Here is a 21,962-nt window from a genome sequence, read left to right as displayed (position 1 = left end):
ATTTTATCATGGTCAGGATGACTTTGAGAGGCAGCAGTCACATCACACGGGTTTCGTTTTAGTCACCCTGGAATGTTTGCTTATATGAAGTTTAGTAATGGGTGTGTAACTATAAACTTTATTACACTTCTTTTATTATAGTCAAGCTGTTTTATCACCTGCTGTACCTTGTGATGTTGTGGTATCACAAATTATATTTAAATCCTTTGACCACCTTCCCCTTTCATTTTCTCTGTATGGTCGCACATATCCTCTCCTTTTGCCTCCTGTCCCCAGATCTTTCTTGGATCCTGCACAGTGACACACACGTGCCCCCCTGTTTTCTGGGACACAGGATCCTCCCAGGCTCCACGGATGTGTGTTCAGATAGGTCCCCCATACTTTGCTAGAAAGCAGCCCTGCATTGCATTTCCCTCCTCCACTTGTTCTCTCAGCCATATTATTCGATGTAGCATCACAGTCGTATCCCTCATCTTCTGCAAGTGTGCTGCTCTGTCTCCATTTATCTTGTATGAAATGACTTTAGCCCTGCCAGGGTAATGCTGCCTGTTGTTTCCCAGAAATTGCTTACCTGTCTGTCAAAGGAACCTAACTAGAAATCAGGATAAGCATTCAGCAGATCCCTATCCCTTCCTTATGTGGTGACGAAAAAAAAAGGAAAAACGGCAATCCTTGCTTGGACTAAGTAACATTGTCTGCTTACCCTCCTCAGCCATCTTGTAAGTTTTTTCTTTTCATTCCACTGTAAAAATAGGTAGCACCCTTGAGTATAAATAATAGGCTCATACAAGTTCATACAAATGAACACTGTGTTCATAGTAGCAAGTAAAGTTTGGAGACACAGACAGTTTGCTATCTTCCAGAGGTAGCCTTCCCTAGAAATAATAATCCAGTGTTCTGGAAAAAGTAACTTAATGGTTTTTTCCCCTCAAGGTATGGCAAAGGAGTACTTTAGTAGTGAATTAGGTGCAAAGAGATGAGGCTGTTCTCACGCTGTATCTCGACAAGCCCAGAAAGGCCAGGCACAGAAATATGCTGAAACCCACAGGAAACAAACGCTGCTGCACTGTCACATGAGGCCAGCCCGGCAGAGCGCGCTTTAGCGAGCGCAGACAAAACAAGCTCTGGTGAAAATACCCCAGTCTAAACAGGAGTAACAAAACACAGACTAATACAGCCCAACTTGATGGGAAGCACCATGGGAAAAGAATTAGAAACATTGTTCTGGCACTCTTGCCGAGGTGAAGAGATGTGAGGACTTTGAGCATCACCCAGTCACCGCAGCACCACGCACCCACGCAGGAGGAGTGACTGGCTTCTTATTAATATCACAGTACTTCTGATTTCCAGTAGCATCCTGTAAAAGCAGTGCCTTATTTACAGCCTTCATTTGGCATTAATGAAGTGGAATACTGATGTAGCTAATCAGCACTAGCGGTGTGATGCGAGCACGCGGAGCGGCAATCATCTTAGCCCAGTTGGCAGGATAAAAATAACCCCTGCCAGCACTGGGAAGAGGCAGCTCCCCGGCTGTGGAGGAGCACAGCCCACAACCCCGTGGCTCTGCACTGCCCTGGAACCCAGCTTCTGCTGCAGCCCGCCTGAGTAGAGAAAATAAACAATTGCTATCCCTGTCCATCCCTTTTGCTCCTTCTGTCCCCAGCCCCTGAATGTGGGCTTGAGTTTTTGTATTTGTGCTTAGGTCTGGACTCAGATTGACTCCAAAAACCAAATGGATATAGATTGCTGAATATGCTTGTATAATTCAGAGATTTTTTTCCCCTCTTCACGGCACTTTGTGAGCTTAATTTAATCTCTGTCATTTCTTATATGTGGGTAAATGTCATCTACTTCATTTCATGAATGAATTAACACAGCCATACAGAGCCTGTGTCTCCTGCACTGCTCACTTGGTCGGGGGAAGGGATTAGTTAATGTGTGTGACACCCTCAAGTTGCTAAACCCCGAGGTTAGAGATGCTCAGATTTCATTTGCACCCTGGTATAAGTTACTTGAAAGATTCTACCAAGTCTGTGCATTATAATGAACTCAGTCAACCCTCCTTCTCTTCGTTGTCAACTTCAAATATACAACTTCCATACCACAAGTCTCTTACTACACCTGACAAGGGACAAACTCCTTTAAAGATAGCTGTGCTTTTAGTGGTGGGAAGAAGGTAAATAATCCCAGAATCTTCTTCCTTCTTTTTGATACTTCCTTAAGCATGTCAAAAGGCAGAGGCCTTCTGGCAAGGTGTGAGTTTGAGATAGCACAGAGGTTCTTGGTATGTGGAAGATAGCATTTTAAATCCCAGGTGTGTGGACAAAGAGTTAGGTGCATAACTAAACAGAGCAGCACAGGAAGTATGTGTGAGCAAGCATTTTATGTTACATGATATTTTTAATGCCTCCAGGAATTAAATTAATAGTCCTATGTTCTTCTTTTAAAGCTTTCACAACATGGAAAGAAATGTAGTTCATTAAAAAAGGCAATAAGGAACAATTTATTCTTAAAGAGAAATGAGTGTGGCCATGCCTCTTTTTTTCATTAATTTACACAATGGGTTGGATTAGTCTCTGGATGAGGTGTGTCTTGGTAGAGTTGTGCTTTGAAACTTTTCTCTCTGCCTGAGACTTCTCAGTGCTACTAGGGCTTCATTTTCAGTTACAGTAATTTAATCTGTTTCTTGGGTGTTGTGTTTTTGGGGTGGATTTTTTTGGTTTTCCTTCTCTTACGTGTTAATGGGTGTTTTGTGGTTCTCTAATCTGGAGATATTCGACTTGTGAGTGCTTTATAAAAATAGTCCAGGGAAGCACCTTGCTGACTAGTTACAGCCTAGGATGCAGAACAAATGGCACAGGAGTTAGTTCCCAACCTTCCCAAAAAAAACTACATGCAATTTCCAGGTACATAGCAGCTGAGAAGCTCTGCTCCCCCAGGGTGTCAACAGGAAAAAGAAAAAGGTGATTGCTGGCAATTCCCATCTCCTCCATACCTGGCTGTCCCCCAGTCCCTCAGATGGAAAATGGAAGATGCTATTTGTTTTACCTGCTGTCATTTCAGGTTATTTAAGTTGTAGGCTCTACAGGCCTAGAATAAGATTTCTATGTATGAATATCTCCTGTCAAGTTAGGATACAGGGCTCTTGGAGACCTTTAGATGCTAATAATACAAATAATAAAAATAATACTCATGGTACTAGATAAATTTGTCCCACTCCTTTCCTTTCCTCTCAGCTCAAGCTAACCCTTTCTGTGCAGATTGTGTTTGGGTTTTGCAGCTGTTCATTATATATTGCTTAGTCCTACCACATCTGAATTGCCTTCGAGCACTGAAAGGGGACAGTGCTATGACAATTATTTCAGAGGCCAGCAAATTGATTTAAGTAAGTAAGGCAGGGCTTCAGGCCTATTTTAAACAAGCATTGTGCTATTTGTTTTTATGTTTCTCTGCCTGCAATGGAAGGGTCTCTCTAAACAAAAGAGGCAGAGTAATCGAGGAACTTCTTTTAAGGAAAAATTGCCCAAGGAAATCAGCCTTTTCCCACTGTATCTCTGTGTCTTTGTACACCTCTCCTTCTCCCCACACTGCCTTTTTTTTCTTTGTTCTTTGCTCTTCCCCCAAGAAAATAGCAATAATAAAATATTCTATTTTCATGTGGCTCTACAGGTGATCTTTGTGTACTTAACCAGACCACAGCATAGAAAACAAAGCCTTGCTTATTGCCTAACAGCATATATATGTTTTATGATTGGGGCTGATAATAGATAGGAAGATCAAAGTCTTCTGTGAATTGACAGCAGCACTGTAAACAAGGTGAAAGGGTTGCATGTGTTTTCCACATGGATGTTATACAAAAACATATGGCCCTTTGCCATGAGGTACTGTGTGGGCTCTCCACTTTTCCTGTGCAACAAGGCCACGTTGCTGTGAGCTTTGCTCAGGGGCCATGGCTGTGGCTCAGGAGCTGGGAGATGCTGGGCAGGGTGGTCTTGGGAGCATGGAAAGGCTGATGCTGAATTGCTCTTTCAAGTTAAAAGTAGCTGATTCTGATCTGAGAAACAGAAATCTGCATTCTGGGGGGGGGGTCTCTGTCAAACATTGGGAAGGAAGATGATCGCTGCAGTGTTTCAGGAGGGACTGGGCAGTCCAGTGTGCCCCTTGTCTCATCACTCCTATTTCAGCTCAGAGCTGGGCTTGGCAGGCATCTCTTACCTCCATGGGTTCTCTTCTGTGGCCCTTGGCCATGGCAGGCACTGGGTGTGGGGTTGAGAGACCTAGGTCATACCTCTGCAGAGAGCAGTGGTGGTGCATGAGCAAACCTGCAGATATCATTGCTGGATTGCTGTTTATTCTTGTGGATAAAAGAAAAGATGTGTTTAGTGAATGACTGAATCATTGTAAAGAGGACTGCAACGTCCTGGGTGACCCCTGAACACAAGGCAGTCATCTCTGTCTGTCTCGTGAATTGCCTTAAGAGGGGTGCTTGCCTGCTCTGAGGAGTGAAACTGCTGCAGCTGGGTGTGCAGGGTGTTTGTAGCCTCTTCAGTTATTGAAAAACTTCTGATGAAGTTTGGCTTATTGTGTTCAATGCTCTGTGACATAACCACCTCCTTGACCTGCAAGCCCTTTGGCAATCTCTACTTTTTTTGCAGCTTCTGGGAACAGACCTGTGCTCTCTGCTGAATGCTTGTGCCAGCCCTTTTTTGCCAGGCCATGCTGGGGATGATGTGGCACGAGGCTGCTGCCTTGTGCACCAGCAGCCTGCTGGGACAGTGGCTCCTCATCCACATTTTCATCTGCTGGAGGAAACTCACACTGTACTTGAGCTGTTTATGTACTGGTATCGGGTCTTTCCTGCCTCACCTTCCAATGGAGCTAAAGCTACTGGTCTAAAATGTGAGTTTCTTTTGCTGTTCTGGAGAGCTGTAGTTCAAACTAAAAGATAATAGAAATTGCCCCAAGAGCATAATTAATTAATCAATGCCTTGTCTACACAGGAAAATTTGCTTCCATGTGTGGGTCATGAAATTCATTTTTGCTGGTGTGGCAGAGTTACAACTGATTTCCATGAGGACAGAGGTGCATCTCCCCAAGGGTGTCATGCTACGTGCATGAATTCCTGCTTCTCTGCAGGAGCAGGCTAGGTATTCCTAAGTATTTGTTTTCCACCCTAAAAACCCTAGATGAAAATATTATAAAGTGTTGGGTCAAGCAGTGTGGTGGTACTGTAGCTAAAGGTAGGACTTCAGTGAATGAGCCCTGTGGAAAGATTAACCTAGGAAAAGTTAATAAAAAGTGCTGTCCTAAATTATTCATGAATCCATTTGCAGTGTACTTGGCCAGAGGCTTTTGTTTTTCTCAAACTCTTATTTATTAAAATCTGACAAGAATATCAGGTTTTGTTCAATAATAAATCTAAGTCTATGTGGGACTAGTGATATCCTCATCCAGTAATACAGGATCAAAATGAAGTTACATGGCAGGGGTGAATATGTTATTTACTTTGGAAGAATAGATTATTGTTCAGGAGGATTTTATCTTTTACTTGCTATTTTGAAACGAGTGAAAAAATCCAAAACACCTAGTTGGGAGATAGCCTCTTGTTTTGTGATTGAGGCCTTCATCCTGCAAAGGATTTAAAATATATTAAAACAGTTAAGCATCTTTCTGGCAGCTTTTCAGGTTCCAAGCCTGTGTTTGCTGAATGAAATAGCTCAGGTGATTTTGTATCACAGTTAGTTCTACTTGTCCTTTTTCCTTAACTTCAGGGAAAGACCATGGAAGTAATGCCTTTGGCTTATGGATTTTGACTTCCAAAGTATGCCCATACACAGACTCATCTTTTTGTGTCCCAGAAAAGGTTAGAAAGATTATATACCGAAAGTAGGAGAATGGAAACAAGGCAGGAAGAGAGCTTTTGCTGTTTGAGATCCAATAATGTGTGTGCTTTAGAGCAGTCATTCCTTAAAAAAAGGCAGAACTTAGTTTAAAAATCAATTTAAGTAGTTTGTTGTTTGTTTTTTCCCCCTAGCATTTTCAATCTATTACTTGTAGGGGATTTCCCCCCCCCCCCCCCCTTCTTTTTCTTCTCTGCCCTAATTTATAACTGCATAAAGAAAGAAGAAGCAGGTGCCTATAGCTAGAAAGTTAGTGAAGAGTAAATAAAAAAGAAAGAGCTTAGCTGTGGAAACAGAACTGGGAGTTCGGGTGACTGGTCTGAGTTGGAGGATGATGAATAGATTTTGTTTGCATAAGCTTGGCTTGTGAGTCACTTTCTCATAAAAACAGCTTGAGTAGGAGATGCTCCTGTCCCAAATTTTTAGTCCTGAATGCTTTCAAGCACAAAGTGCACTGTGACATAAAGACTCCTGCTGTGAGTAGCGTCCTGTTATCCCAGTGGACAGGAGCTGGAGCTTTGCAATTTCCTAGGTTTGAAATAAACTGGAATTGTGTCTCTCTTACTCACACATGCTTTGCCTGATGTATTGTGAGGTGCCCCTTGCTGGTCAGAGTTAAGCTGTCTGGATAGACATAACCAGTTTCTGATTCAAATTTGGGATCTGATGTCAGGAAGTTGGTCCCTATGAAAAGCTGTTTGTTGCAGGACTATCAGTCAGTAACCAATAAATGTGACAAGGAACTTGCTAAACTTGGAGGGAGAAAAAGAAAAGCCGGGTGTGAGCATGAGAGGTCAGTATTCCTGGTTGGTCATTCTGGGGGAGGTTCAGAGCAGCACATGTCGTTGCCTTGAGAGCTTGGGTTGCCTCTCTGATGCCAGAAAAATGGTACAAAACACACACCAAAGTTTCATGTACAAAACACACACCAAAGTTTCATGTAGAGCATTATCCTCTTCTATTAAAATCTGTGATCAAAACTTTCTTTAATCAGAGGCATCAACTCTTTTTTATGCACCTATGAGGATTCTGAATAAAAGTTTGACCATTACAGACAGCTACTTTTGCAGTGACTGAGCAAACTGGGAGGGGTGAAAAAGGTTTACCCTCACAGACCACACCACCCATATCTAATGTTCCAGCAGAACCTGTGGGTTTGGGAAATAAAAGTTCCCTCTGAAAACCCATGAGAGAAGAAAAGATGATCTCTTCCATCCTTCCTGAAGGAAGGATTGTGTTCTTCTCTGCCATTTTTTTGTTACAAGTTTGAGCGGTAGGGAGGTCAAACTGGACTGTGAAACCTTGCTTTGGAATCAAGATATTTGTCTAATTTGCTTGCCCTTGAAGAAATCAGGCTGCTGCAGCTTCATTGCCATGGGAACCCCTAGTTACTATATTTAATTCAGTCCGGGGCTTGCTTGTCTATTCAGTTGTTGCAGTGTAGACAGGTGATAAACAATATATTGATACTGAGCTGTATCATACCTAAATGATTAGGCATGGATATTACTGTGGTATTGCAGCATCTCTGGTATTGCTCTTGTGTTCTGCTATGAGCTGCCTGGCCCTCCTGTGCCTGCTCCAGCCTCTTCTTCCTCTCTCCAGCTGGAGAAAAGACAGTGCTGCCTGAATAGATTTTCTGGTCCTGAATAGATTTTCTGGTCCTGAATAGATTTTCTGGTCCAGCGATCAATAAAGGCAGGGATTGCAAGCGACCTCTGCTTGTTGGTCGTGCTTTTTCTCCCCCAGCAGATCAGCCAGCCATGGAGTGCCTGTAGGCCTTGGAAGAAATGGTGCTGGAGAAGGGAGCTCTGCACCCCTGGAAGTTGTAGGGCTGGGACAGGTCCCAGTGACTCTTCAGCATCCTTAATGGTGTGAAGACCCAGAAGGTCGTATTGAATTGGGAGCAGGGAGATAGAGGGTGTACAGTCAGAGACACCCCTATCACTATTCTTCTGAAGTTTTACTAATTCCCTCAGACTTAGTAAAACTTTTTTTCCCCCTTTCCCCCCCTCCCCTCCCTATTAGTGTAATGTAAGGTTTGTCCATGGCAATGCAGAGCCTGAGATGCACTCAGTTCCAGTGCCAATAGAAGTGGTGGAAATGTGCTTTACTACAGTCACACCGTAGGGGGAACTTCTGGAAAGACTCATTAGAGGCAAGGCTTAGCCAAGAAAAGGTATTACGTGTGGCTGATGGCAGGAAATGCAATTTTGTAGGTCTTTCATGATTATTTCAGTTGGTTTATAATGTTTTGCTCCTCTGCAGTTTGGTTTAGTGATACTACATCACTTTGCACAGAATTCAGAGTAAGCAAAGAGTGTGTAAACCTTTATGTTAAAATGTTGGCTGAGTATTGATTAATCAGTAAAAGATTTGAAGCTGTTTCCTTTAAATTCCAGGTCCATGCATCTTAATTTAACAGGCTGGAAAGATATTGCTTTACTCAAGGAAATACATTTTCTGTGATAATTTGTTCACTGCAAGTATATTGAAGCAAAAAGAGATATTTTAGAGAAGGAGATAGTTCTCTGTGGTCACCATCTGCTAAAATGATTTTTTACTTCTTTCTAGGTATTATATTGGTCGCCAGATGTTTGTGGTGGTCTCCTCACCAGAGATGATCAAGCAAATCTTAGTGGCAGATTTTAGTAACTTCACCAACAGAACTGTAAGTACCTATAAAAGTTGGCTTTGTGGATGAAGTTGGTAGCACTGCAAATTCCAGCTCAGACCAAAAGTGGCTACAAGGAGGCTGGAAATAGAGGCAAAATTGCACATGGTTCAATGAGACCTTAAGATATATACATTCAGTCAAAGATTCTTGTTACCAGAACACTGAGGATGAAAGGGAATGTCCTTAGAAGAGTCACAATGTCCTTGTGACTGAAGCACCAGATGAATGTTGAAGAGAGGGTTTCAATATCCAGTTTTGCCACTGTTCCTGAGAAATCTTGGGGAAATCACTTACTAGCTCTCTTCCCCAGTTCTCAGCCTGTAACATGGAGATGGTATTATTTGCTTTCTCCCACACATGATCTGTTTTGTGCTTTTAGACTTTAGAACAGGAGCAGTCTGCCTGGGACCAGGACATGCCTCCCACAGCTATTGTGTATTAGTCATACCTGAAAATAATAAATAGCAAAGAAGGAAGTTGGAGTTAGCCAGAATTTGTGCGTATGCTCTTGGTTACACTTGGAAAGCTCATTTTCAGGAGGTGGTTAGAACAAGTAATGAGGGTGAATGGCCAGAGTTCCAGCAGTTGCCCAGCATTTTACAAGGAAATACTGCCACTGTGTGCTGCCTCAGTCCCATCCATTCCCTGCTTCCCTCTGGGCCCTTTGTACACTCAAACCTGCTCAGACAAACTCACATGTATTCAGGAGGGTTTTTTGTGCCCTTGGAGAACATTTTTTTCTCTGATCAGCTGTCTGTCTCCTCTGCCCCTCTGATCCTCTCTGCAACCAGTCAGTCTGTTTGCAACTGCTTGTCACCTTTGCTTGCTTCTTTTGGTACATGAGTTTCATCTTGTGACTGCCTATATCTAACTGAATAACTACTCCATTCTGCCCATAGCTCACACTTAAAAGGAAGAATCTATTTTTAGACTTCTTAGACTGAAGTCCTTATATGTGACAAGGGGCTTTCCCCCATTTTCTCTATCTTTGAAGAAATTTTCCATCCCGTCCCTTCTTCCACCCCAAGCAGGAACCCTATTTCTTCCTGTCTATAACTTTCCCCTGCTTTTCTTCTTCATATTTAGTAGTAGTAGACTGTACCCTCTACACCTAGCAGTAGCTGGTGATCAAATAACACTTCCCTGAAATTAGAAATCTTTCCTTTGAGGGGACACTCAGAGATTTCTGAGTGTCTGTTGTTCTGAGTGTCTGTTGTCTGTTGTTCTGCTCTTAACTTTAGTCAGCCTGGTCGTTTGGATATGTCTTTCTCTGTATTGTCACACTTCTCAGTTAGTGGAATTTTTCCTCCTCTCCATGCCTTTTGTGTTCAGAGGTTTCTCTCTCTTTCTTGTTGTTGTGTGTCACCTGTCATGGTCTGTCTGTAACATTTGTGTTCCTCTCTAAAATTCAGGTAGGTTATGTCACTGTAGGTCCTCTTTCCCTCTCTCTCCTTTTTTTGTTCTTCATTAGATCTGTTAGCTAGAGCTGTGTCTGCAGGTTCACATCTTGCCCTCATCACTTGACTGTCCCCTGAATCATTTGTGGCTTTTCTGTGCAATGTCCTGCTTTATTGATGAGGACTGGAGACACAGAGTGACATCCCTGCCACTAACCAGAAACCCTATGTCAGATGAGACAATTTAACTCCTAGCTCTCCCTTTAGCAAAATTAGCAGTTTTCCCCCTGTGCAGGGTTGCTATATCTGTCTTGCTTAATGCCTATGAGTCTAAGTCAAATGATCTTCCTTCATTTTATATGCTCTCATCTGCTTGTTCTGTGGTCTTCTCACATAGCCACAATCTTTGATAGTTTCTTACTTTCCACTTTGTCCTCCCCTCTTCCAGTCATTGCTTTTCACTTATTGAAAATAAGCAGCTTTCTGTTTCTGGGTCTTTCCATATCTAACCTGGGGATCTTTCCTCCTCTGGAGTTTTCACACAGGAAGCTGTTTCCTCTTTAATTTGCAGTCAGGTCTCCTGGGGAAGTATTTGGTTATCCTGTACACTAGTAATCCTACATGAATATAAATAATGCTGGGTGGTATGTAAGGAAGGCCAGTGGAATTAATTCAGATGTGATTTGGGTTGTATGCAAATAATGATTGAAAGGTGAGAGTTAGAAAAGCACTTTCCAAGTAATAGAATTCTTTCTTATCACATTGACTGAATAAATGTCATTTTAAGACTTTTAATAGGGTTGCTTCTGTTTGTATATTTTAAAATTATTCAAAGCAAGCTCATCTACTTTGAGTGAAGGTTTCTATTTGCTAGTGGAGAATTCAAAATGCTAAAAATATCCCCCTGCTTTATTTTATGAACTCTTTCCCCAGTGAAGAGTGGTTATAGAACTGACTTTGGAGTCAGTGCTGTTCAGAAAGCTAGGCCAATATATTCCAGTCCAGACATAGCACTTGCTTATTATTTCAACCCAAAGCCTTTTTTTTAGTTTAAGAGTATCAGCCTTTTAGTCTGACTGGGTTTGTACAGGTCTTCAGAAAATACACTTGTGCTTTTATTTTTCGACCTCCCCACGTGCATTTCCAAAATCAAGATTTGTACTTCATCCACCAGAGCGAAATGTGAGTTATCTAACCTAGAATACCTCAAAGAGAGATTTTTCTCTCTGTAGCAGCTGTAGCAACTGTATATTAAGAAATTGTCACTGAGTTTCAGGATGTTCAGGACTAATTCTAAAAGCTAAGTGTAGAAAAACTTCTTTTTCCTGTTTATTTTGTCACTTTTTAAATTAATTGTAAAATATGTACATATTTGATTAAGAAACAATGAGAAACTTGTGAAGGGCTGAAAACAGTGGATTTATTGATAGAAGCCAGTAGGATGGTGATGATTCAGTGCATTCTGACAGCATTTATTAAAGCTCTCTGTAATGTGATGTCATGCCTTTGAGTGCTCGTCAGCAGGATGACCTTAATCTGGGATTGTGCACTTGTGGACTCCTTTCTTGGAAGCCATCAGAAGGCCTTTAGGGAATGAGAATGGTTGTAATCTGCTGAGAAGATTCTTTAGGAAGCATCTTGTGTCCCGTCTCTGCATCCTGAAAGACCTAGACCATTTGTGTACTTCTCACACATTGAGCCTGTCTGCTCACTCAGATGGACAAAGTAGATCTTGCATTGAACACAAGCTAAACTACTCTTCATTTTATATTTCCCTCTGATACTATATATTTCACATCTTTCCTATGGCTACCTTTTGAAAATTACTATAGAAGTCTTTTATATTCCCCCGTCATCTTCTCTTGTTCTGAATTACTGGTTGATAATTCTTGCAAAAGAAGTGTTAGGTGACTGCAGATCAAATCTGCATTAAGGCTCTCTTCCTTTTAGAGCAAGCAACCAAGTCTAGCACGCAGGCTGTTACTGCCTTGTAGGCACAGGGTATGTGTATTGTGAACTGTATAATCACAGGAAGGCAATAATGACACTCTGCTTTCCCATTTAATTTAGTCTCAATTAACATAAGCGTTAGAGCCATTCAAAACCAAAAACGTCTGCTGTAATATACCTTCATACTTGAGGCATATGAAGCCTTTTCCCCATGTTTTTAATTATAGTTGAAGAAGAAAATATGAAAATTACTTTATATACCTTCTGTCAAAAAATATGGAATTAATTTTAATTTAGGTTAACCATGGAAACCTCAGCCAGCATTTAGGCAAGGCTGTGCTGGAGTAAATGATACCTTTTTCTCACAACTGTGTTGTCTCTTGAATAGAACCCTCCTTTTAAGAGCACTAAGACCATTTTTAACTTCATTACTGTGTTGCAAGTGAGATAGGATTATGATGTTTGTTGCATTCTTCCAGGTGGGATAATGATACATAATCTGTTTTCAGATTGTTTTTAATTCTGCATTGAAAATTTGCTTTTCAATTAGTACTTGAGAATCATTAAAATGCACTTTTAAAAATGTAGGAGCAGAATGTTAAGATGGAACAATGTGAAGAGAAACATTACCTGGTACATAATTGAAATAATTCAGATGACTGTAAAAATATTTCCTAGAAATGTGGATTCAGTGAGCCCTGAGGCAAAGGTAGCTACTGGCTAGCCAAGATTTGCCAGGAGTCAGTGCTCTTCCAGGATTCACGTGTCTATCACAAGTGGAAACTAGTGGTTGATTCAGACCAAATCCTTAAATCTACCTGCCAACCAGCTGGGGGAGAGTGACATTTTTAAATTCAAAAATCTACACCAATTCCAGTCGCTCTAAGAAAACATCTCTGTCTTCTCATCAGAAGCTTTCCTGCTACACTGGTAAAAATAATAATGGATTAACAGCAAACAATAATGGAGTGGTAAAAACAAGAATAAAAAAGTACCAGGAGAATATGATACAAAATCCTTGCATCCCTTTTGAAGGAAAGTAGAGTTGTTTGAGCTTCTTTTCTTTTTGCTTATCTACTCTTTCCCTTCATCTTTGAGTTGATCCACATAAGATCTGATTATTCTTTTCACATACACAATTTGTCTTTTACACTAAGCTGTTTCATCATCATCCGTATTTTGGTAAACCTATAAAGCTTCAGGCCTACCTAGAGCATTAAACAAATAAAATGCAACCACCAAGTAGGAAGGAACCTATTTTCTGCATTTTGTTCTGTTGTGGTCCAGGATGCCTGACATATTCGTGAACTGGCTGTTCTTTCTGGTCTCTTGCTAGAGGAAAGAAAACTGTCTATTACTGTATCCAAAGATCTATCTAAATTTGATACAAGATGCCCTCCAGAGGTCCCTTCTAAACTCAGCCATCCTGTAATTCTGTGCATTTTGGGTCAGGACTTCAGTCAGCAGAAATCAACATATTAACTTTAGATGACTCTGCACTGACTGATGGTAATGAAGTGTCTCCAGAGCAGGACTGGGATGTTAGAACTGGCTTCAAACAGCTCAGCTCAGGAGCTGGGTGGTGTGCATCTGTGTTCTTCACCTTTTGCAAGTAAAGCATCACATGCATGTCATGTGCAAGATCTTTCTTGCTGCCTTCTGCCTTGACTTTCAGAGAACAGGCATCAGCCCCACTGATGTGCTGACTTTCAGTAAAAAGTGGTAATTCAGTAGTCTATCCAAACCTGGAGTCTTCCCAGCTTATGGGCTGGGCTGTTTGTTCCATCTCTCTCACAAATACAGTTTTAGAGTTTTATTTTGAAAAATCAGCCCACCAACATGCTCATGTGTTGTCTCATAAGGGATGAAAAGTTCTACAGTGTTGCCAAAAGAAACATATGCATGCTGCCTTGACCCTGTACCCTTTGCTTGTTTGGTTTAGAAATGTTTCTTTTCTTCAAGTTAAGCTTCCTAGGATTATTTCTTGTTGTGTCAATGCCATCGTCATCCTTTCATGTGAATTTCTTTGTTTACTTAGAAGTTATTGTTGTAAAGTGCAATGAACTCGGTTTGTAAACAGGGGATGAATGAACCTCTCTGGAAGCTTACCTTTGCATGGGCACATGGTTTGGAGCTCCAGTGACACAGTGTGACAGCAGGCAAGTCAGTGCTTGGAAAATGAGTCAAACAGATGAGAAAACATCACATATATATATATATATATATATATATGCACCCCTATATATATACCTATATATATATATACACCTACATATATATATATATATATACCTATATATATATTTATATAGATATACACACCCCTATATATATATGCCTATACCTATATATATATACACACACCTATACACATACATACATACATATATAAATATGAAGTCTTCATTCTTCCATGCTTTAAAATGACCATTCAGTGGGATGGCATCGTACACAAGTGATGATCTGATGTGTGTGAATAGTTTGATTTAGTTTGATTGTGATATTTAGTTTTAAGTGCATGCTGGGGTTTGTGGCTGCAGAGAGGAGGAACGTGCTTTAATTTTTTTCACTGCTTTATTCTGTTTAGATTTTTTTATTTTAATTTTTCCACTCCTTCATTCCGTTTAATTTTGTTTTTTGTTTGGTTAATAAAGGACATGGAATGTGACTGGCATAACCTCTGGAGCAAACATGTCCCATGATTAGTTGCTCTGTCTGCATGTGAGCTTGAATACATATTTGTGTGTATTTATGGATGCCTACAAATACACATATATTGATTTGGGATCTCCTTGTGATTTGAGGAGAGGCTGAGTCTCAATTCCATTCCCTAGAGCACTGTAGACCTCAATTGTGCTATATCTTATTATGGAAATGTCACAAAATCTGCCTCTTTGTGCATGGCATGGTGGCATTTCAGTTCCTGATGCAGTGAAGCCATCATGCCTGGTGGCAGGCTGTGCCTTGAACACCAGTTGTTTGTGATGCAGAGCTGAGATGTTCTTCCCTCCCTCCCTGGCTTTGTAGGACAAATCCAAGCATCAATCCTGCCACATGTACAATAAGCCTTGGTCTCACTGAGCTTCAGTGCTTCCAAGAATCATTCTGTGCCTTGGGAGGATAAGTGAAAAGGTGTCCAAGCAGTGAATTTATTAAGATTTACTTTTTTTTGCCTACCAGTTTTATACAGCTTCTAGATCATAGCTGGTTTGAAAGCTTGTCTGGTACAGCACTGGTAGAGAAAGGGAATCATGTTAGCAGGGAATGAATTTGGCTGTATGGCACTTTTCTGTTTAATATTAATTTGTTTGACTGCATATTTGTGGGTGCTGTTGTACAGGCACATGAACCCAGATGCCTGAATGATTTTCCAGTGCCAGGAAACTGAGCAAGGGCTCTTATCCTTGTTTTGACCTGATGGTTCAGGAGCACTGAGGGTAAACAACCCTAACATCTGCTTTCTTTCCCTAGTGTGTCTCCATGGCTGTCTTCTAGACATACTAGAATACCTTTCTAGCTTGGTCAATATATGTGTAACTATTTTGCTGCCTTCTGTACCTCATAAAATCACTTTAAATTCAGGATTTCCTTTTTTCTTTCCCCTTTTTGCTTTGAGAGCTTGCAGGTTAATTTTTCTGAGCAATTAAGTTCAGTTTTGTTTAAATGTTTTAAAGTAGCAGTGCATATGCTTGCAGTAGGCATTTGAAAATTAAAATAATAAATATTGAGAGGGTCATTTCTTTCACACTGTGCAAGTCTTTTTATGCATGCACAACAAATTGTCCCTTATTCCCCATATGCTGAAGCTAATAGCACAAAACTAATGTTGTCAAATGATCACTGCTCTTGGCTGTAAAATTAATCAGACTTTGGCTTCAGTTACCCTTAAAAAAAGGACTGATGTATTAGCAGACTGCGTTCTGTGAGCCACCTGATCCTCTGAAATCCCAGTGAGAAGAGATCTGGTTTTGTGATTTGGGCTCTAGGTCAGGATTTAGGAGCTCTAACCTCAGTTTTTTGCCTTCCTACAGAATTCCTGTGTTCACAAGGACAAAGCATTTAGGAAGTGCTTTGTCACCTTAATAAATGTAAAAGAGTATGTTGGGAATTTCCAGCTGAAGAGTATCACTAGTGAATGTGAGTGCTTCGGGACTGATGGCAATGGGTTGGGATTTGCTTTATCTGTTAATTCAAATGGCTGTGGTGGGAGGGTTTTTTGTTTGTTCTTAAAAGAAGCCTCAGAAATGCAGATTAAAAAGTTTTAATGAAAAGCTCTTCCCCCCCCCCCCCCTTTTAAGTAAGTATCTTCTTTGATGTATTAAAAAAAGCTAAAGTAGAAAAGTTAGCATTATCAGATTTAATTGAGTGTAACTGAGGATCATCATCTTGAGTTTATAATTTTTATTTGTCATTCTAATTCAGAACAGGAAACCAAGTGAAACCTGTGTCCTGTGAAGTGGGAGAGCTCATTTGTCTTTACCTTTGGAACACCTGGCACCTGCTTCTGCTTACCTATTGTCCTGCTTCTGGCCAGGACAGGGTTAAGTTTTTTGGATAGCTGGGAGGGGGCATGGCCAGGACCCTGAGGTCATTCTATCCCATATCATTGCCAGGGGTGGGGGAAAGGGACTCTCTGCTGGGGAGAAGGGGTTCCTTCTGGTCAAGTAAATGTGGTGCAAGGAGCCATCCAGTATTGTTTATTTTCAGGATGTTTCTATGTGAATCCTTTCTTTTCCTGTACCCTCTCACTGGTATTTTTGCTGTTACTGTTAATTTTCTTATCTCACTGGTGGTTCCAGTAAATCACTCTCTCTCAGCCTCTGATCTTTACTTTTCCAGTTCCCCTCTCCATCCTGCTGCAGGGAGAGGAAGAAGGGAAAGCAGGGGAGCAGGAGGGTGGCAGCATGGTTTGGGGAATCTCAGTGGGGGCACAGAATTGGGGAGTACCGCTCCTAAACCACAACTCCACAATTCATAAAAGGATGTCAGCATTTGCCTACATCTATGCACGTTCTTCTCATTTAATTTAGGGGGCCATGACTGTGTATTTACACAAGTATGTTTATTCTGTCCAGAATTGGGATTTTCCCTTAAATGGGAGACTTTGTTTTCTCTTTGCCTGTCATAGAAAAGAGGGTGAACACAGCCTCTTCTCAAACATTTGAGTATTCAATAAAGACTTGTGAAAGTTTAGGAAGATACAAATAACAGCAAGCTGGAGTGCCATAGAACAGCTTACGATCTTTAAACACTGACAATTACAGTCTCATTAATTTGAGCATGGTCCTGTTGACTGACTTGAAGATACCCTCTAATTGACAATGTATTTCCTTTGAGTGGTGGCTTAGGCAGTTTGAGGAAGGTTTCCCGTGCTGTTGTGTCTGGAGAAAGCTCTCAGCACATTCCCCAGCAGTGGGGGCCAGACTGTGGTTGGGTTTGGAGAAAGCCACACTTCCAGTGAGGCTGCTATTTTAACTGGCTAACCTATTGTTGTGTAGGTAGGTCATGTGAATTTGTTTTCTTAAGAGTTATGAATCTCTGAGTAAATGAGCACTAATATTTTTCACATTTCCAGGTAAGATTGCAAATAAAAGTGGCTGATACCCTGTGTGAAGGGCTGGAAATGGATTGGTTGCACACAGATGAAATACAAAATAAAAACTTTCCACTTTTTCTCTTTTCCAAGCATGGGCTGTCTGTTTTCAAATGCTATGGGCCATAAACCTTGGCAATATAAAAGCAATGCAGTTGACTGTAAGGAGGCTAGAAGACTTAAAAACAAGTTTCCTTTTTCCTTGCCCCCCCCCCATGGAGAAATGATGAGTCAGCATGTTGAGACCACAGCTGATGCTGAGATGCACAGTCCTCTTATTTTTCACAGGAGTTATTATGAAATGAGTTATTTTTCAGCATGGGTCTAAGTATTAGAATTTATCCCTGAGTCTTTCTCTGGTTTATTAATGGGATGCAGTGCTGCCATCACTATGGTATCCTGCTACCTCTTCCCCTGTGAAGACTGCAAAACCACATGATGAAATTTACATTTTTAATTCTCCACTCTCCATGCCTGTACACATAAAAATGCTTTGCAAAACCGTGGGAGAGCACAAACCCAAGGACAATTCAACATCAAGAAACAACTTGGGTTGCTGTGTTGTTTTGTTAATTTTGAGCCCTCTCCCTTTCTGCTGTTGTACTGCAGCCATCAGTGGTTCAATACCTGCTCCTAGGTAGACGCCACAACACCAGATGGATTAGGTACTTTACAGCACTAATGATAGTGGCTGATAATGTGTGCAAATCTCTATTTCACTGCTTGTTCAAGGCAGTCAAGAAATACTGAATACAGCTGTACATAATTACGCTTCTTTTGAAGCTAAATCAGCCTGTGAAATTTCTGCTCCTGGAAAATGGTCAAAATTAGTCAATAAAAAACCCAACAAAACAAACAAACAACCCCAAACCCTTTGCATGTGCTTTGTTAGTGGTATACTGTGACATTCTGTTTCCTAAATGCAAGGCTTCCCTGCCAAACTATTGAGATTTGAAGGGAGGGTGGGAAATACTGCATAATATAACTACGAAAAGGTGATTTTGCTGCAGGTGCAGGAAGATGCTGATTTGACAATATGCAGTGCATATGCACTTGTTTGTGCCATCAGGAGTTTGTGTAGGACTAAGTATGTATTTATGTGTTGCACGTATGTGAAGGGTTACTCCCCCTTTTCACCCACTCCCCGTACCTTCCACATGTTTGAATCACTGTGAGGTCAGCTTTTGAAATTATCTGTTTTGGCTTGTTTATCCTCACCTCTGTTTTCTTCTTTATTCAATCATTCTGCAAGATTTCCTTTTCTAAACAACTGAAGAGGACAAGATCAGAGTATTATTAGGTTTTGCCTTCCCTTCCCCCAGTTTTTTTCTCCTGTTGAAACTTGCCAATCACTTTTGAAGCCTACATTGGGCTTTTCTGCAGCACAGGAGATATCATTAAGGCTTTAAACCCACTAATGAGGGAAATGTGCGCTGCTTGAAGGCTCCTGCAATATTAACTACATCCAATTATGTTAGGTAAATGTATGAGTATAGTCAAAACAGGATGAAAGCATATCTTTCTATTCAGGCCAAAAGCAGTCTTCTGAGCCAATCTTTCATCAAACCTACATTGGCTATTTATTTACTGGGTTTGCAGCACTTTTTTTTTTTAATACTGAATAATAACATTGAAGGGAAACAACACGTACAGGCAGGAAAAGACTATCTATTCTTAGGGCTGTGTTCCTTGTTTAAAGAACATATTTTACTGTTGGATAAAATATGTGAAATCATAAGTCTGATTAATGTTTTTTCTTGTTTGAATACATTATTGCTTCCTTATCTAATCCTTCCCTTAGCTGACTGTGTTATGAGTAGGTGGAGTGCAAATGCAGTTTTTGCTGGTCCTGACCTTTGATTTCTGTCAATTTGTGGTTTCTTTTTAAAGGGAAATTCAATTTGTCCTACTTCTTTGGACATTCCCTGTGAGAATATTTTTTGGGAAACTTATTCAGTCTAATATCACAGATTTTTACCAGTCCTTCATTTCTGACTTCTGAAAATGTTACTTGACAGTAGTAGACTGGTTGTTTGGTTTACATTTTTCTTCATTTTTTTCTATTTTTGACATATAGTAGAGTGTCATGTCCTTTGATTCTTGCCCTTCCCAGTCTGCTTTTGTTTAGCAGAGTAATTAGTCTGTCACTTGTTACAGAATTGACATAGGCTCAGATCACAGCGCCCAAGTTGGCCTTTTCACACGCTTGAGCAGTCAGAGTTCAGACCCAGTACTTTGCTTTGTTTTCATGTCTTTAACCACATTTGGAGGTAACTCAGCTGCTTATGTACAAAAAGTCCTTTTGAAGCATCTGATGGTACAGGAACCCTCTTAAGTCTATAGAAATGACGTTTCACAGCACAGAGAGGTGATTTACATGAACATACCTGGGAGTTTGGTAGTTCAGCACTGGAGTAGATGTGATATGGCAGTATGTAATATTTGAATGGTTGTCATGTATCATGCCTAAGATCTGCTTAGCCTGGTCCTCTTTCAAAGGTGGCCAGCAGCAGAATTCAAAACAGAGCAGGACAGACAGTGACAGTAATCTTCCTTCTGGCTTATCTGCCAGGCCTCCAGCACCCAGTGCTGTGGTGACTTCCAGTGCCACAGATTGTATCTGAGCATCATTTCTCCCATTCACTCCATTGGCCACAAATCTGTTGCCACCCCATTCCATTTTGAATCCTTCCTTTATTAATGGAAGGATTCAAATGGCATTAATGCTTATGCCAGAAGATGGGTGTTTTTGATTATATTTTTTCCCCCATGGACGAGGTTTTTGTTTTGACTGTGATAGTTCTATCTGGGGGCTCTTGTGTGTGCACAAGTCCATTCCTCTTCAGTGAGAGTTAATGTGATACATGTGGGTAATTATTATGCTAATCCTTGCAAGACTTTGCTCTTCATTTAAAGTATTTTAAAGGTAGCATTATATCTTCAAGCTAGTGGGAATAGTTTTCTCTTTAGACAGATATTTTAATCCATTTGCCTGCCTTTATGTTTATATTTGAACTTAAAAGCATGAAAGGTCCTTTTTTATTTTTTATTTTTTGATATAATGATTATGTTCTTACCTAGCACAGTGCTAACAACCTTTTATTGAGATGTCTTAACTGGACTTATTGTTTCCACAGCAAGATCTCCAACATGGATCACATGAGCATTCCTTCTCTGGTCCAGCTCAGAACATAATTCATCTTTATGTGTCAGTGTGGACTTTCTCAAAGCCATGCAGGCTGACTTAGCCCTGAAGCAGACGAGTGCTCCCAAGGGCTCTCCACCAGCTCCATTTCACTGGTGGTTATCTCCAATAGAGGGGGAGTGGTGAGCAGCTGATGGGGTTGGAGCATCTTATATTGGTGCAGCTGATTTGCAGTGGTCCTCTGACCACAGCCTGGAAAGTTCTCTTCTACCTAGCAATTAACTCAGTGCTAAGTGAAAATTTCTGCCACCCTGGGCTTTTTTGCTTGTGTGACCTACACTATGTAAGTTTCATTCTGCAAGAATGAAACCTCCATGAGAAAGGATGTTCAGAGACTGTGAGCTCCTCAGAGCTGACTGTGTGCTACAGCTACAAGTGTGGAGGATCACAAGTGAGGAATGAGTCGGCAGGTATTGTTTCACTCTCTAGCCAGGATTCTCCTTTATATAGCAACCACGTGTCTTGGCACCCTTTGTTGTGAATAATTGATGCAAATACTGGCTGATCTGAGCCTTGGGAGGGGATGGTGGTGCTGCTGTGGGTTGTGGGGGTGCTGTGGAAGCGCTGCGCTGTGAACGCACAGCTCCTGACCATGAGCAAGGAAAGTCACAGGACACTGGCCACTGCTGCGGATGTCTTGTCAGCATTTGATTCACCACAATTAGAAGGAAAAAGGAGGAGGATGAGGGGTGTAAAACTCCAGTTTTTACACTGCATGTCTCACAGCTCTCCAGCGTAATGAGTGCTCCTTACTTTGAGCACACTTGGCTGTCGGAACTCAGTACATCCCTCTGGGTGTCCAGAGTTGCCGAGGTCCCTGCCGGGGGGCTCGGAGACCTTGCCATGCTGCCCAGAACACCTGGAGATTTGATTTTGACCCTTAGAGCAAGTTGCCAGCTTTGTATGAGGACATGAAAGTCACACAGGTTTGAATGGTATAATAACAAAATGATCACTGGGTGAAAATGTAGATTTTAGGATTTTTGGTATGAGAGTTATGGGGACAACATGGAAGAATCTGGACATGTCTAGCCTTTCTCCTTCTTCTTGTCCTCCATTTTCTGCAGTGATGTTAGCACTTTGAGATTGGTCTACAGTAGAAGTGCAGTGTCTAACATAGGTGGTAAGTATTGGGAATTAAGTGTAAATATGATATATGTAGTTTGTAGTATAAAAGGACAACACTCCCTCGGGGGCGGTCAGAGTGCTCAGAGCTGCCTTGCTGAACAGATCTCAGCTG

The 21,962-nt window shown here is 41.1% G+C and overlaps 1 protein-coding gene across 5 annotated transcripts in view; it reads left to right on the top strand.

Annotated features, from left to right (window-relative positions):
- Nucleotides 1–21,962, top strand: part of TBXAS1 (thromboxane A synthase 1) — a 238,185-nt gene that overhangs the window by 101,588 nt on the left and 114,635 nt on the right. For all 5 annotated transcript variants that reach the window (XM_063154015.1, XM_063154016.1, XM_063154017.1 and 2 more), the window contains one exon: nucleotides 8,475–8,571. In XM_063154015.1, the coding sequence (XP_063010085.1) occupies nucleotides 8,475–8,571 (97 nt within the window). The remainder of the gene's footprint in view (nucleotides 1–8,474; nucleotides 8,572–21,962) is intronic.

Source organism: Melospiza melodia, chromosome 4 (assembly GCF_035770615.1).
Source record: "Melospiza melodia melodia isolate bMelMel2 chromosome 4, bMelMel2.pri, whole genome shotgun sequence".
Taxonomy (NCBI): domain Eukaryota; kingdom Metazoa; phylum Chordata; class Aves; order Passeriformes; family Passerellidae; genus Melospiza; species Melospiza melodia.
Note: the sequence above shows the minus strand (reverse complement) of the source record. Positions and strands in the feature narration are given on the sequence as shown.